General features: G+C 40.1%; 1 protein-coding gene across 2 annotated transcripts in view; it reads right to left on the bottom strand.

Annotated features, from left to right (window-relative positions):
- Nucleotides 1–17,537, bottom strand: part of PFKFB1 (6-phosphofructo-2-kinase/fructose-2,6-biphosphatase 1) — a 104,060-nt gene that overhangs the window by 2,355 nt on the left and 84,168 nt on the right. For both annotated transcript variants that reach the window (XM_032399178.1, XM_032399179.1), the window contains exon 11: nucleotides 2,172–2,301. In XM_032399178.1, coding sequence (XP_032255069.1) covers nucleotides 2,172–2,301 — 130 coding nt within the window. The remainder of the gene's footprint in view (nucleotides 1–2,171; nucleotides 2,302–17,537) is intronic.

Here is a 17,537-nt window from a genome sequence, read left to right as displayed (position 1 = left end):
AAGCATTTCTCAATTCACTTGTTTCCAGTTGTTGACTATTATTCATAAAGTTGTTTTGAATATTCATGTACCATTTCTTTTATGAGCCTAGGTTTTCATTTATTAGCCATCCTTGAGAGGAGGAGATGATCAGGCCCATTCCATGGGTGAGGACACTAAGGCTCTGAGAGGAAAGACACTTGTCCTATGTCACAGTCAAGAAGTGGCAGCATTGGGACTTGAACCTAAGACCCTCTGAGGCTAAATGCATGCTCTGCCCACTGCAGCCACTGACCACTGCCTTGGAGGGACTCACAGTGTCATGGTGGCAACACCCCCATCCCTCACCACTCTCCAACAATAGCCACCCTCTCCCAGCCAGGCTGCCCTTACCACTTGCCAGCTCCCTTCACTGGGCCAGATCCAAACCCCTCATGGCTTCCCTGCCCCCGAGGCTCATCCTGGGCTTTCAAGGCTCCCACCACACTCCCAGCCTCCTGAGACATCAGGTTTGGCGATATCCTGGGCATCCATCCCACTCCTCCTCCTCCTCGTCTTTGTCATCGTCATTGTCAGGTCCTGGAGCCCAGTGGTCTGGGTGCAAGATCTCATTCCATCCTCACTGATACTCTGCGGGGGCTACTGTTCCCCATGGCACACGTGACAAAATGGACTCGGAAAAAGGAAGTGACTTGCCTGAGATCTCTGACTCAGCTCTGCCACCACCTGGACAAGTGACCTTGGCCCAACCTTTTCTCTCTCTGGCCCTCAGAGTTCCCACCTGTCACAGCACAAGATTGGGCTAGATAGATATACTCTGAGGGTACCCCAGCTCTGAGGTCCTGTGGGTCTGCTTTCCCAGTCACAGCATCTCTCTGGGCCTCAAGTTTCCTCACTGAGTAATAGGGGTAAGAGCATGTACCCAGCACTGCCTAACCCAGCTCCCAGGGTGGCTGGGCGCAGCTGGCGTGGCCTGCGCATGAAAGAAGGTAGGAAGTGGGTAAAGCAGTGGGAGAATGACAGGTGCATGTGCCCCTCCCCCACTCTATGCGTGTCTGAGGTGGGGGTCCTCTGGAAAGCACCTGAGGTTGACACCCCTCCCTGTCCCACTGAGCCCTGTGACCTCGGGCAGGTCACTTCACCTCTCAGAGACTCCATCCCCTCATCTGCACAGTTAGGGTTACTTATGCTGCTTGCCTCACGGTCCCAAAGACAGTACCAAGCAGTAGAAATTGGAAGTTATCGGAAATCTAATAGCACAAGAACCCTCACCCCAAACCACATCCCCTTTTCCAGTGAGGAGACTGAGGACCAGGCAGAGGAAATGATTTGACCAATGTCAAGTTCTCAAGTTCCCCAGGTTTCAATTTGGGATGACTCCATATTACAATGCCCTTTATTTGGAAACTAGCATAGTAGAGAAGATTCAAGTCTGTAGGACATTGCACAATATAACTTTCAAGTATAACTTTGCAAGGTCTTCACACACCCTCACAGTATCCTGGAGATGCTAATACTTCAGCATCCACATCAGAAATGGACTGTCAAACCAAAGAGTGACATAACAGTCCCTTGCCAGTCTCCCTGCCCTAGTTTGCAGTTCAGCATATGTTGTTAGTGTATAGATACTTTGTAAATTACAGTGTCTAGATATCTTTTAAAGAAGAAATTATCATTTAAAAAAGTAAAATGAAAATATCACTATCTTGGGAGAAATCATCCCCACAGCAAAGACAGAAACTTATAATCAGGATCATGAAGCAACAGAAGGTCTCATTACCACCTGATGACAGCATGTTTCAGAGAAGTACTGTCTCAGCTTTTTCAGGTTGATGCATACTGTTAAGGTTGGCTTTGAAAATATTAACTCAGAATAATACTAATACTAAAAACAGCAGCTAACACTTATATAGCCCATACTATGTGTCATGAACTGTCCTAAGCTCTTTACATATTTTAATTTATTTAAACTTTATTATTGTTTTCCCCATTTTACAGATGAGGAAATTGAGCCCAGAGAGGCTAAAGTAATTTGCCAAAGCTAGTATGTGACAGAGCAAGAATTTGACCTCAAGCATTCTTAATCTAGATAGTGTGCTCTTAACCACTAAGATATAAACCACAGACTGCTGGTGTCAGGGTCCCAAATCATATCCAGTTCCCTATGCCAGGAACAGAGAGGAGAGTGGTACCTGAGCTCTTATCCAGGAAGTAGGCCAGGAGGCACCGCATGACAGCCTGATGGCAGATCACCAGTACATTTTCCTGCCGTTCTAGCTCCATTATAACTGGCTCCAGACGCTGAACCAGATCCTCATAGGACTAAAAATGACAGAATATTTGGGTAAAAAAGGTAGACGAGGAGATTTGCCCAGAGAAGAACTCAGGACTAGGAATCAGGAAAAGTTGGTTCTGGCACCAGTTCAGTAGTTGACCCAGTAGTATGACCTTAGACCACTCATTTCTTTTGTAGTGTCTTAGTTTCTCATCTACTAGATGGGAGCATTCAATACAGTGGACCAAATAACAATAATAATAAAACTTCTCAATATAAAATTCCTAGATTTCTTCCCCTTCAGGTTTCCCTCCCTTCCCCTGTTGTCCTCCATGCTATTCCTTATGTTCCGCGTATGAGTGAAACCATATGATAATTGTCTTTCTCTGCTTGACTTGTTTCACTTAGCATAATCCCCTCCGGTTCCATCCATGTCGATGCAAATGGACTTGGGGAAACAAACTGAGGGTTAGAGAGCGGAGGGGGGGTGGGGGATAGAGTAACCAGGTGATGAGAATTAAGGAGGGTACGTGTTGTGATGAGCACTGGGTGTTATACACAACTAATGAATCATTGAACACTATGTCAAAAATTAATGATGTACTATATGTTGGCTAACTGAACATAATAAAAATAAATAAATAAAAATAGTATTTTTCCTCCTTAAAAAATAAAATAAAATAAAATTCCTAGAAAAACTAGATAAAATAAATGTTTGCTCTGCTGATCTTTCAACAAAATAAAGGAAAACATGAATGTAGGGTTCCAAAATGAAGAAAAACTTGGGGAAAAAAGAGAGGTAAGTGGATGTAGAAGGCACAACTGCCCTGGGGGCATTTGCCAATCACAGTATCTGAGAGGCTTGAGATTTTAAAACATCATAGAGACAGAAGACAAGGCCTTAGGTGTTCACAAGGTGGAGAATTGGGACTGAAATTTTCACAAAAATCTGAGACACTCAAAGGGCTACATCATTAGTAGAAGTGTAAACTAGAAAAAATATATATCCACAGGCAAAAGGAAACGATAACATTTATCTCCCTCTGCTTGACTCAGTGGAAAAATTAGGAAAAGCTTCCTATAATAATATATTAACCACAAGCTTACTATCAGGTGGGTTTGTGGTTCAGACTTACAATACACATGTGTTTTAGAAAATGCTAAGATGGGAGTTTAATGAAAAGCAATTTCAAGTCATTAGTTCTAAAGGATATGGAAGAAGCAAATGGAAATTATCTCTGAATCTTCTCAACTTAGTCTGTGCAGAATCCTTACATATAAATTTTGTCAAACTGAAGCTTGCATAATAGGCATGGGAAATAAGCTATCATGAGTGAAAATAAACAGAAACAATAAGAGGAGAACCCTAAAAACATAAGATAAAAGACCCATTTAAATATACATATGTAAAATAAATATGTTTGAAATTTATAAAGAAATAAAAGATGGAATAAAAATGTGAGAAAAAATAAGATACTATTAAATATATGATGGAGATTTAAAAAAACTAATAGAATTTTTAAAAATAAAAATTTATTTATTAAAATTGAAAACTCAATGGACTGAATAAATGAAAGATTAGATACAACTTAAGAAATAGTGATTTGGAAGATAGAGCTGAAGAAATTACTCAGAATGCAGCAAAGACATCAAAAATAAGTTAGGAAACATAAAGGAATTGGATGGGATTAACACACATTCAGTTTTATTTCCAGAAGGAGATAATAGAGATTATGTGAAAAAGGGAAGAAGCCATAATGTCTGAGAGTTTCTAGAATACAAGAAGACCTAACAGTTGTAAATATCTATGCCCCCAACATGGGAACAGCCAACTACATAAGCCAACTGTTCACCAAAATAGTCATATTGATAATAATATGTTAATTGTTGGAGACCTCAATACTCCACTTTCAGCAATAGATCATCTAAAAAGAAAATCAACAAAGAAACAAGAGCTTTGAATGATACACTGGACCAGATGGACCTCATAGATATATACAGAACATTCCACCCTAAAACAACAGAATATTCATTCTTCTTGAGCGCACATGGAACTTTCTCCAGAATAGACCATACACTGGGTCACAAATCAGGTCTCAACCGATACCAAAAGATTGAGATTATTCCCTGCATATTCTCAGACCATAATGCTTTAAAACTGGAACTCAATCACAAGAAAAAATTTGGAAGAAATTCAAACACTTGGAAGATAAAGACCACTCTGCTCAGGAATGTTTGGGTTAACCAAGAAATCAAAGAACTTAAACAATTCATGGAAAACCAATGAGAACAAAAACACATCGGTCCAAAACCTATGGGATACTGCAAAGGCGGTCCTAAGGGGGAAATACATAGCCATTCAAGCCTCACTCAAAAAAACCAAAAAAATCCCGAATTCACCAACTAACTCTACACCTTAAAGAACTAGAGAAAAAGCAACAAACGATGACTAAGCCATGCATTAGAAGAGAAATAATTAAGATTAGAGCAGAGATCAATGAATTCGAAACTGAAAACACATTAGATCAGATCAAGGAAACTAGAAGCTGGTTCTTTGAAAGAATTAATAAGATCGATAAACCACTGGCCAGACTTATCCAAAAGAAAAGAGAAAGGACCCAAATTAATAAAATTATGAGTGAAATGGGAGAGATCATGACAAACACGAAGTAAATAGAAAAAATTATTAGAAATTATTATCAACAACTATATGCCAATAAATTAAGCAACCTGCATAATGGATGCCGTCCTGGAAACCTATAAACTGCCAAGACTGAAACAGGAAGACACTGACAACCTGAATAGGCCAATAACCAGTAATGAGATTGAAGCAGTGATCAAAAACCTCCCAAAAATCAAGAGTCCAGGGCCTGATGGATTCCCTAGGGAATTCCACCAAACATTCAAAGAAGAAATAATACCTATTCTCCTGAAGCTGTTTCAAAAAATAGAAACAGAAGGAAAGCTTCCAGACTCATTCTATGAGGCCAGCATTACCTTAATCCCCAAACCAGGCAAAGACCCCATCAAAAAGGAGAATTTCAGACCTGATGAATATGGATTCCAAATCCTCAACAAAATCCTAACTAATAGGATCCAACAATACATCAAAAGGATTATCCACAATGACTACGTGGGATTTATCCTCGGGATGCAAGGGTGGTTCAACATTCGCAAATCAATCAATGTGATAGAACACATTAATAAGAGGAGAGAGAAGAGCCATATGGTCCTCTCAATTGATGCAGAAAAAGTATTTGACAAAATACAGCATCCTTTCCTGATTAAAACTCCTCAGAGTATAGGGATAGAGGAAACATTCTTCAGGTTCATAAAATCCATCTATGAAAAACCCACAGCAAATATCATCCTCAATGGGGAAAAGCTGAGAGCCTTTCCCTTAAGATCAGGAACACATCAAGGATGCCCACTCTCGCCACTATTGTTCAACATAGTACTAGAAGTCCTAGCAACAGCAATCAGACAACAAAATGAAACAAAGGTATTCAAATTGGCAAAGAAGAAGTCAAACTCTCTCTTTTCGCAGACGAAATGATACTTTATGTGGAAAACCCAAAAGACTCCACCCCCAAATTACTAGAACTCATCCAGCAATTCAGTAATGTGGCAGGATACAAAATCAATGCACAGAAATCAGTTGCTTTCTTATACACTAACAACGTAACTGTAGAAAGAGAAATTAAAGAAACGATTCCATTTGCAATAGCACCAAAAACCATAAGATACTTCGGAATAAACCTAACCAAATAGGTAAAGGATCTATACTCTAGAAACTACAGAATACTCATGAGAGAAATTGAAGAAGACATAAAAAGATGGAAAAACATTCTATGCTCATGGATTGGAAGAATAAACATTGTTAAAACGTCTATGCTACCCAGAGCAATCTATACCTTCAATGCCATCCCGATCAAAATTCCAATGACATTTTTCAAAGTGCTGGACCAAACAGTCCTAAAATTTGTGTGGAATCAGAAAAGACCCCGAATCGCCAAGGAAATGTTGAAAAAGAAAAACAAAGCTGGGGGCATCACGTTGCCCGATTTCAAGCTATATTACAAAGCTGTGATCACCAAGACAGCATGGTAGTGGCACAAAAACAGACATATAGACCAATGGAACAGAATAGAGAGCCCAGATATGGACCCTCAACTCTATGGTCAAATAATCTTTGACAAAGCAGGAAAAAATATGCAATGGAAAAAAGACAGTCTCTTCAATAAATGGTGCTGGGAAAATTGAACAGCCACATGCAGAAGAATGAAACTCGACCATTCTCTAACACCACAAAGATAAAGTCAAAATGGATGAAAGACCTCAATGTGAGACAGGAATCCAACAATATCCTAGAGAACATAGGCAATAACCTCTTTGACATTGGTCACAGCAACTTCTTTCAAGATACATCTCCAAAAGCTAGTGAAACAAAAGCAAAAATGAACTTTTGGGACTTCATCAAGATAAAAAGTTTATGCACAGCAAAGGAAACAGTCAACAAAACAAAGAGGCAACCCACAGAATGGGAGAAGATATTTGCAAATGACACTGCAGATAAAGGGCTGGTATCCAACATCTATAAAGAACTTCTCAAACTCAACACCCAAAAAACAAATAATTAAGTCAAAAAATGGGCAGAAGATATGAACAGAGACTTCTCCGAAGAAGACATACAAATGGCTAACAGACACATGAAAAAATGTTCATCATCATTAGCCATCAGGGAAATTCAAATCAAAATCACATTGAGATACCACCTTACACCAGTTAGAATGGCCAAAATGGACAGGGCAAGAAACAACAAATGTTGGAGAGGTTGTGGAGAAAGGGGAACCCTCTTACACTGTTGGTGGGAATGTAAGCTGGTATAGCCACTTTGGAAAACAGTGTGGAGGTGCCTCAAAAAATTAAAAATAGAGCTACCCTATGACCCAGCAATTGCACTCCTGGGTATTTACCCCAAAGACACAGATGTAGTGAAAAGAAGGGCCATATGCACCCCAATGTTCATAGCAGAATGTCCGCAATAGCCAAACTGTGGAAAGAGCCGAGATGCCCTTTAACAGATGAATGGATAAAGAAGATGTGGTCCATATATACAATGGAATATTACTCAGCCATCAGGAAGGATGAATACCCAACTTTTACATCAACATGGATGTGACTGGAGATTATGCTAAGTGAAATAAGTTAAGCAGAGAAAGTCAATTATCATATGGTTTCACTTATTTGTGGAACATAAGGAATAGCATGGAAGACATTAGGAGAAGGAAGCGAAAAATGAAGGTGGGAAATCGGAGGGGGAGACGAACCATTAGAGACTATGGACTCTGAGAAACAAACTGAGTGTTTTAGAGGGGAGGGGGTGGGGTGATGTGTTAGCCCGGTGATGGGAATTAAGGAGGACACGTACTGCATGGAGCCCTGGGTGTTATATGAAAGCAATGAATCATGGATTACTACATCAAAAACTAATGATAGTTTGGTGACTAATATAACATAATAAAATAAAATAAAATTTAAAAAATATATAAGAAATAAAACCTTTGGGATGCAGCAAGGGCAGGCAGAAGAGGGAATTACATATTAATACATGCCTTTCTCAAGAGGCAAGAAAAGTCTCAAAGAAAGAAGTTAACTTTACCCCTAGTGGAGCTGGAAGAAGAACAGCAAATAAAGCCTAAATCAAGCAGGAGATGAGAATTAATAAAATTAGAGCAGAAATCAGTGATAGAGAAATAGAAAAAAAGCCAAACAGAACAGATCAATGAAACTAGGAGCTGGTTCTTTGATAGAATTAATAAGATTGATAAACATCTAGCCAGACTTATCAAATAGAAAAGAGAAAGGACCCAAATAAATAAAATCATAAATGTAAGAGGAGAGATCACAGCCAACCCCAAAGAAATATAGACAATTTTAAGAACATATTATGAGCAACTATATGCCAACAAATTAGGCAATTTGGAAGAAATGGTTGCATTCCTAGATACATATAAAGTACCAAAACTGAACCAGGAAGAAATAGGAAATTTAAACAAACTCATAACCAGCAAAGAAATTGAAGCAGTAATCAAAAATATTCCACAAAACAAGAGTCCAGCTCCAGATGGCTTCCCAAGGGAATTCTATGAAACATTTAAAGAATTAATATCTATTCTTCTGAAGCTCTTTCAAAAAATAGAAACAAAAGGAAAACTTCCAAATTCGTTTTATGTTGCCAGGATTACTTGGATCCCCAAACCAGACAAAGACCCCACTCAAAAGGAGAATTAGAGACTAATATCCCTGATGAACATGCATGCCAAAATTCTCATCAAGATTCCAGCTAATAGGATCTAACAGTACATTAAACAGATTATTCACCACGACCAGGTGGGATTTATTCCTGGGCTTTAAGTGTGGTTCAACATCTGCAAATCAATCAATGTGATACACCACATTAACAAGAGAAAGGACAAGAACAATATGATCCTCTCAATAGATGCAGAGAAAGCATCTTTCTTGTCAAAAACTCTCCACAGTGTAGGGAAGGAAGAAACATACCTCAATATCATAAAAGCTGTGTATGAAAATCCCACAGTGAATATCATTCTCAATGGGGAAAAACAGATATTTTCTCCTAAGGTCAGGAACAAGGCAGGGATGTCCACTCTCACCACTATTGTTCAACATTGTACTGGAAGTCCTAGCCTCAGCAATCAGCCAACAAAAAGAAATAAAATGCATCCAAATCAGCAAAGAAGAAGTCAAACTTTCACTCTTTGCAGTCAACATGATACTCTATGTAGAAAACCCAAAAGAGTCTCCCCTCCCAAAAATTGCTAGAACTGATACAGGAATTCAGCAAAGTGGTAGGATATAAACTCAAAGCACAGAAGTCAGTTGCATTTCTATGCACTAACAATGAAGCTGCAGAAAGGGAAATCAAGGAATTGATTCCAATTATGATTGCAACAACAAAAAAATAAGATACCTGGAATAAACCTAATCAAAGAAGTAAATATCTTTAATCTGAAAACAGTAGAATACTTACAGAAGAAATTGAGGAAGACACAAAGAAATGGAAAAAACATCCATACTCATGGATTGGAAGAAAAATATTGTTAAAATGTCTATGCTACCCAAAGCAATTTACACGTTCAGTGCAATCCCTATCAGAATACCATCAGCATTTTTTACAGAGCTGGAACAAACAATCCTGAAATTTGTATGGAACCAGAAAAGACCCTGAATAGCCAAAGGAATGTTGCAAAACAAAACCAATGCTCGTGGCATCACTATTCTGGACTTCAAGCTGTATTACAAAGCTGTAATCATCAGGACAGTATGGTACTGGCACAAAAACAGACACATAGATCAAAAGAACAGAAGAGAGACCCCAGAAATGGGCCCCCAACTCTATGGTCAACTAATCTTTGACAATGCAGGAAAGAATATCCAATGGAAAAAAGACAGTCTCTTCAAAAAATGGTGTTGGGAAAAACTGGATAGCCCCATGCAGAAGAATGAACCTGGACCATTTTCTTACACCATATAGAAAAATCAATTCCAAATGAATGAAATACCTAAATGTGAGACAAGAACCCATCAAAATCCTAGAGGGGAACACAGACTGCAACCTCTTTGACCTTGGCCATAGCAATTTCTTGCTAGACATGTCTCCAAAGCAAAGGAAACAAAAGCAAAAATGAACTATTGGGATTTCATCAACATGAAAAGATTTTGTACAGCAAAAGAAACAGTCAACAAAACTAAAGGGAGCCTATGGAATCAGAGAAGATATTGGCAAATGTCTTATCAGATAAAGGGCTAATATCCAAAATCTCTAAAGAACTTATCAAACTCAACTTCCAAAAAACCAAAAAATCCAGTCAAGAAATGGGCAGAAGACATGAAGAGACATTTCTCCAAAGAAGACTTAGAAACAGCTAACAGACACATGAAAAAATGCCCCACGTCACAGCCATCAGGTAGACAAATCAAACCCACAATGAGATAGCACCTCACACTGGTCAGAATGGCTAAAATTAACAACTGAGGAGTCAACAGATGTTGGTGAGGATGTGGAGGAAGGAGAATCCTCTTACACTTTTGGTGGAAATGGAAACTGGTGTAGCCACTCTGGAAAACAGTATGGAGATTCCTCAAAATGTTAAAAACAGAGTTACCCTGTGACACAGCAATTGCACTCTGAGGTATTTATCCAAAGATACAAAGATAGTGATTCAAAGGGGCTCATGCACCCCAATGTTTATAGCAGCAATGTCCACAGTTGCCAAAATATGGAAAGAGCCCAAATGTCCTTCAACAGATGAATGGATAAAGAAGATGTGGTATATACAATGGAATATTACTCAGCCATCAAAAAATGAAATCTTGCCATTTGCAATGATGTGGATGGAACTAGAGGGTATTATGCTGAGCAAAATAAGTCAGTCAAAGAATGACAAATACTATATTATTTAATTCATATGTAGAATTAAAGAAACAAAACAGATGAACATAGGGGAAGGGAAGGAAAAATAAAATAAGAGGAAACAGAGAGGGAGGCAAACCATAAGAGACTCTTAACTATAGAAAATAAACTGAAGGCTGCTGGAGGGCAAGTGGGTGGGGGGATGGGGTAACTGGGTGATGGGCATTAAGAGGTCGCTTGAAGTAATGAGCACTGGGTGTTGTATGCAACTGATGAATCACTGAATTCTACCTCTGAAACTGATAATGTGGTACATATTAATTAAATTGAATTTATTTTATTTTTTTTGTAGTTTTTAATTTTATTATGTTAGTCACCATACAATACATCATTAGTTTTTGATGTAGTGATCCACGATCCATTGTTTTCGTATAACACCCAGTGCTCCATACAGTACGTGCCCTCCTTAATACCCATCACCGGGCTAACCAATCCCCCCTCCCCCCTCCCCTCTAGAACCCTGTTTGTTTCTCAGATCCATAGTCTCTCATGGTTCATCTCTCCCTCCAATTCCCCCCCCCTATTTTCCCCTTCCTTCTCCTAATGTCCTCCATGTTATTCCTTATGTTCCACAAATAAGTGAAACTGTATGATAATTGACTTTCTCTGCTTGACTTATTTCGCCTAGCATAATCTCCTCCAGTACCATCCATGTTGATGTAAAAGTTGGGTATTCATCCTTCCTGATGGCTGAGTAATATTCCATTGTATATATGGACCACATCTTCTTTATCCATTCATCTGTTGAAGGGCATCTCGGCTCTTTCCACAGTTTGGCTATTGCGGACATTGCTGCTATGAACATTGGGGTGCATATGGCCCTTCTTTTCACTACATCTGTGTCTTTGGGGTAAATACCCAGGAGTGCAATTGCTGGGTCATAGGGTAGCTCTATTTTTAAATTTTTGAGGCACCTCCACACTGTTTTCCAAAGTGGCTGTACCAACGTGCATTCCCACCAACAGTGTAAGAGGGTTCCCCTTTCTCCACAACCTCTCCAACATTTGTTGTTTCTTGCCCTGTCCATTTTGGCCATTCTAACTGGTGTAAGGTGGTATCTCAGGGTGCTTTTGATTTGGATTTCCCTGATGGCTAATGATGATGAACATTTTTTCATGTGTCTGTTAGCCATTTGTATGTCTTCTTCAGAGAAGTGTCTGTTCATCTCTTCTACCCACTTTTTGACTTGATTATTTGTTTTTTGGGTGTTGAGTTTGAGAAGTTCTTTATAGATCTTGGATACCAGCCCTTGATCTGTAGTGTCATTTGCAAATATCTTCTCCCATTCTGTGGGTTGCCTCTTTGTTTTGTTGACTGTTTCCTTTGCTGTGCAGAAGCTTTTGATCTTGATGAAGTCCCAAAAGTTCATTTTTGCTTTTGTTTCACTAGCTTTTGGAGATGTATCTTGAAAGAAGTTGCTGTGGCCGATGTCAAAGAGGTTACTGCCTATGTTCTCCTCTAGGATTTTGATGGATTCCTGTCTCACATTGAGGTCTTTCATCTACTTTGAGTTTATCTTTGTGAGTGGTGTTAGAGAATGGTCGAGTTTCATTCTTCTGCATGTGGCTGTTCAATTTTCCCAGCACCATTTATTGAAGAGACTGTCTTTTTTCCATTGCATGTTTTTTCCTGCTTTGTCAAAGATTATTTGACCATAGAGTTGAGGGTCCATATCTGGGCTATCTATTCTGTTCCATTGGTCTGTATGTCTGTTTTTGTGCCAGTACCATGCTGTCTTGGTGATCCCTGATTTGTAATATAGCTTGAAATCGGGCAACGTGATGCCGCCAGCTTTGTTTTTCTTTTTCAACATCTCCTTGGCGATTCGGGGTCTTTTCTGATTCCATACAAATTTTAGGATTGTTTGTTCCAGCACTTTGAAAAATGTCATTGGAATTTTGATCGGGATGGCATTGAAGGTATAGATTGCTCTGGGTAGCATAGACATTTTAACAATGTTTATTCTTCCGATCCATGAGCATGGAATATTTTTCCATCTTTGTGTGTCTTCTTCCATTTCTTTCATGAGTGTTTTGTAGTTCCTAGAGTATAGATCCTTTACCTCTTTGGTTAGGTTTATTCCGAGGTATCTTATGGTTTTTGGTGCTATTGCAAATGGAATCGTTTCTTTAATTTCTCTTTCTACAGTTACGTTGTTAGTGTATAAGAAAGCAACTGATTTCTGTGCATTGATTTTGTATCCTGCCACATTACTGAATTGCTGGATGAGTTCTAGTAATTTGGGGGTGGAGTCTTTTGGGTTTTCCACATAAAGTATCATGTTGTCTGCGAAAAGAGAGAGTTTGACTTCTTCTTTGCCAATTTGAATACCTTTTATTTCTTTTTGTTGTCTGATTGCTGTTGCTAGGGCTTCTAGTACTATGTTGAACAGCAGTGGTGAGAGTGGGCACCCTTGACGTGTTCCTGATCTTAAGGGAAAGGCTCTCAGCTTTTCCCCATTGAGGATGATATTCGCTGTGGGTTTTTCATAGATGGATTTTATGAGCTTGAGGAATGTTCCCTCTATCCCTATACTCTGGAGAGTTTTAATCAGGAAAGGATGTTGTATTTTGTCAAATGCTTTTTCTGCATCAATTGAGAGGACCATATGGTTCTTCTCCCTCCTCTTATTAATGTGTTCTATCACATTGATTGATTTGCGAATGTTGAACCACTCTTGCATCCCGGGGACAAATCCCACTTGGTCGTGGTGGATGATCCTTTTAATGTATTGTTGGATCCTATTAGCTAGGATTTTGTCGAGGATTTTGGAATCCATATACATCAGGGATATTGGTCTGAAATTCTCCTTTTTGATGGGGTCTTTGCCTGGTTTGGGGATCAAGGTAATGCTGGCCTCATAGAATGAGTTTGGAAGTTTTCCTTCTGTTTCTATTTTTTTGAAACAGCTTCAGGAGAATAGGTATTATTTCTTCTTTGAATGTTTGGTAGAATTCCCCAGGGAATCCATCAGGCCCTGGACTCTTGTTTTTGGGGAGGTTTTGGATCACTGCTTCAATCTCGTTACTGGTTATTGGCCTATTCAGGTTGTCAATTTCTTCCTGTTTCAGTCTTGGCAGCTTATAGGTTTCCAGGAAGGCCTCCATTTCATCCAGATTGCTCAGTTTATTGGCATATAGTTGTTGATAATAATTTCTAATAATTGTTTCTATTTCCTTGGTGTTAGTCGTGATCTCTCCCCTTTCATTCATACTTTTATTAATTTGGGTCCTTTCTCTCTTCTTTTGGATAAGTCTGGCCAGTGGTTTATCGATCTTATTAATTCTTTCAAAGAACCAACTTCTAGTTTCATTGATCTGATCTACTGTGTTTCTGGTTTCTAATTCATTGATTTCTGCTCTAATTTTAATTATTTCTCTTCTAATGCGTGGCTTAGGCGTCATTTGTTGCTTTTTCTCTAGTTCTTTAAGGTGTAGAGTTAGTTGGTGAATTTGGGATTTTTCTATTTTTTTGAGTGAGGCTTGGATGGTTATGTATTTCCCCCTTAGGACCGCCTTTGCAGTATCCCATAGGTTTTGGACCGATGTGTTTTTGTTCTCATTGATTTCCATGAATTGTTTAAGTTCTTCTTTGATTTCTTGGTTGACCCAAACATTGTTGAGCAGAGTGGTCTTTAGCTTCCAAGTGTTTGAATTTTTGCCAAATTTTTTCTTGTGATTGAGTTCCAGTTTTAGAGCATTGTGGTCTGAGAATATGCAGGGAATAATCTCAATCTTTTGGTATCGGTTGAGACCTGATTTGTGACCCAGTATATGGTCTATTCTGGAGAAAGTTCCATGTGCGCTCGAGAAGAATGAGTATTCTGTTGTTTTAAGGTGGAATGTTCTGTAAATATCTATGACGTCCATCTGGTCCAATGTATCATTCAAAGCTCTTGTTTCTTTGTTGATTTTCTGCTTAGATGATCTGTCCATTGCTGAGAGTGGAGTATTGAGGTCTCCTACAATTAACGTATTGTTAACAATATGACTCTTTATTTTGGTTAACAGTTGGCTTATGTAGGTGGCTGCTCCCATGTTGGGGGCATAGAAATTTACAATTGTTAGATCTTCTTGTTGGATAGACCCTTTAAGAATGATATAGTGTCCTTCTGTGTCTCTTATTACAGACTTCAGTTTAAAATCTAATTTGTCTGATATAAGAATTGCTACCCCAGCTTTCTTTTGAGGTCCACTGGCATGGAAGATAGATCTCCATCCCTTCACTTTCAGTCTGGATGTATCTTTAGGTTCAAAATGAGTCTCTTGTAGACAGCATATGGATGGGTCCTGTCTTTTTATCCAATCTGCAACCCTGTGCTGTTTTATGGGAACGTTTAGGCCATTCACGTTGAGAGTGATTATTGAAAGATATGAATTAATTGTCATCATGTTGCCTGTGAAGACGTTGTTTTTATAGATTGTCCCTGTAAATTTTTGTTGTAGATCACTCTTGGGGTCTTTCTCCTTTTATAGAACCCCCCTTAATATTTCTTGCAGGGCCGGCTTAGTGGTCACATATTCTTTCAACTTCTGCCGGTCGTGGAAGCTCTGCATCTCTCCATCCATTCTAAATGAAAGCCTTGCCAGATAAAGTATTCTTGGCTGCATGTTCTTCTCATTTAGTACCCTGAATATGTCTTGCCAGGCCTTTCTGGCTTGCCAGGTCTCTGTGGATAGGTCTGACGTTATTCTGATGTTCCTCCCTCTGTATGTAAGGAATCTCTTCCCCCTAACTGCCCTTAAGATGGTTTCCTTGGTTCTAAGATTTGCAAGTTTTACTATTACATGCCGGGGTGTTGGCCTGTTGTCCTTGATCTTAGGAGGGGTCCTCTCTGCCTCTAGGACACGAATGTTTGTTTCATTCCCCAGATTAGGGAAGTTCTCAGCTACGATTTGCTCAAATACATCTTCTAGCCCTCTCTCTCCACTCCGTCCGGGATTCCAATGATTCTGACATTGGAACGCTTCATGGTGTCACTTATTTCTCTGATTCTATTTTCATGGATTCTGAGTTGTTTTTCCCGGGCCTCCTCTTTTCCCTTTTTATCTATTATACTGTCTTCCAGATCGCTTCTTCTCTCTTCTGTCTCAGTTACCCTAGCTGTTAGATTATCTAGATTGGATTGGATCTCATTGATAGCATTTTTAAGTTCTGCCAATTCCCCTTTTATTTCTGCCCTTGGAGACTCTATGTTGCCATTAATTGATTTCTCCATTCTAGCCATTGTCTTCACAATTGCTAGCCTGAATTTCATCTCTGACATCTTGGTTATATTTGCATCCATTTGTAAATCTGCAGCATAAGTCATAATCTCTGAGTCTTTTCTATTTTGGGGGCTCCTCCTCCTAGTCATTTTGTTGATGGGTGTTTGAGGGAATGTAGAGAGTCCAAATTATTGACCAGAACCCAAGCAAGATGCACCTGTTTTCTTGGGACCTTAGGGTTGCTGGCCTCTTGTTTTCCCAGCCTGTCTTCTGTGGGAGTGGCCTGCCGCGCTGTTACTCAGGCAACCCTGTTTGGGCGGAGTTGCCCTACACCCCTGTGGTGGGGGATGGGCTCAGTGGGAATCCGTTTTTGAGGCTTTTGTTCTCTGGCGCCTTTCCCTGGTGGCTTTCCACGTCTCTTCCGCGAGTCAGAGCAGAAGAGACCGTTTCCAACCCTCTGCCTCAGAGCAGAGAGACCTCAGTCTGTTCTTCAGTGAGCTCTCCAGGCCACACTGTCTCCGTTTCTGTCCGTGCTGCTATAAACTGCAGCGACCTGGGTTGTGCGCCCCTCCGCAGCACTCCCAGTCCTTCCTCCAGGTCAGGGCACGTGTCTGCCCTTTGTGCTTCTAAAACCGCCAGCCACTCCCAGTTCGCGCGCGGGCGACTCCACCGCTTGGGGTTTCCACCCCCGGGGGTTGCAGTTCACTGACACGACCCCGGCGCACCAGGTTTCCATCTCGGGGCTGCAGTTCACGTGCGCGCTACCGTCGCTCTGGTTTCTATGGGGGGGTGCTGCAGTTGCGTGTGCGCGACCCCGCCGGTCCGGTTTTCCACCCCGGGGGCTGCCCTAAAGTTCTTTCCCGACGCTACCGGTCTGCGAGTCTGTGCCCCGTCCGCAGCGCGCGAGGCTGTCACTCACCGGAGGTGTAGGATCCCCACGTCCAGGCACCCTCCCGCCGCCGTTTATCCTCCGATATCTGCCCACAGGATCACGGCTCTCCGCTTCGTACATCAAAACCAACTGCCTGCGATATTCTGTTTGTAGAGATCCCGATCTTCTTACATCTCAGGCTGGTTTCGTGGGTGCTCAGAGTGGTCTGGTAGTTATCCAGCTCAATTCCGGGGACCAGTTGAAATAGGGTCCCCTACTCCTCCGCCATCTTTCCCCTCCTCATTAAATTGAATTTAAATTAAAAAAATTAAAAAAGAATGAAACATTATATAACTTAAATATAGGTGTAAAATCTCAGGAGCAGAATTCTAAAGAAGGGAGAAAAAGAGAAATATAAACTAAGCATAAAGGCTCAGGTAAAAAGAAAAGATCTCAAATAAAAGAATAGAAATAAGCTCAATTAAATCAGTAATTACAATAAAAGTAAATGTATCAGAATTACCATTCAAAAGACATATATTTGCAGGTTGTATTAAAAACAACAAAAGCTGGGGCGCCTGGGTGGCTCAGTCAGTTTGGCATTTGACTTGATTTTGGCTCAGTTCATGGTCTCTGGTTCATGGGGTTGAGCCCTGTGTTTGTCTCAATGATCAGTGGGGAGTCTTCTTCTTTTCCTCGCTCTTTCCC

This window comes from Phoca vitulina, unplaced genomic scaffold, assembly GCF_004348235.1.
Source record: "Phoca vitulina isolate PV1807 unplaced genomic scaffold, GSC_HSeal_1.0 scaffold133, whole genome shotgun sequence".
In the NCBI taxonomy this organism is placed as follows: Eukaryota; Metazoa; Chordata; class Mammalia; order Carnivora; family Phocidae; genus Phoca; species Phoca vitulina.
Note: the sequence above shows the minus strand (reverse complement) of the source record. Positions and strands in the feature narration are given on the sequence as shown.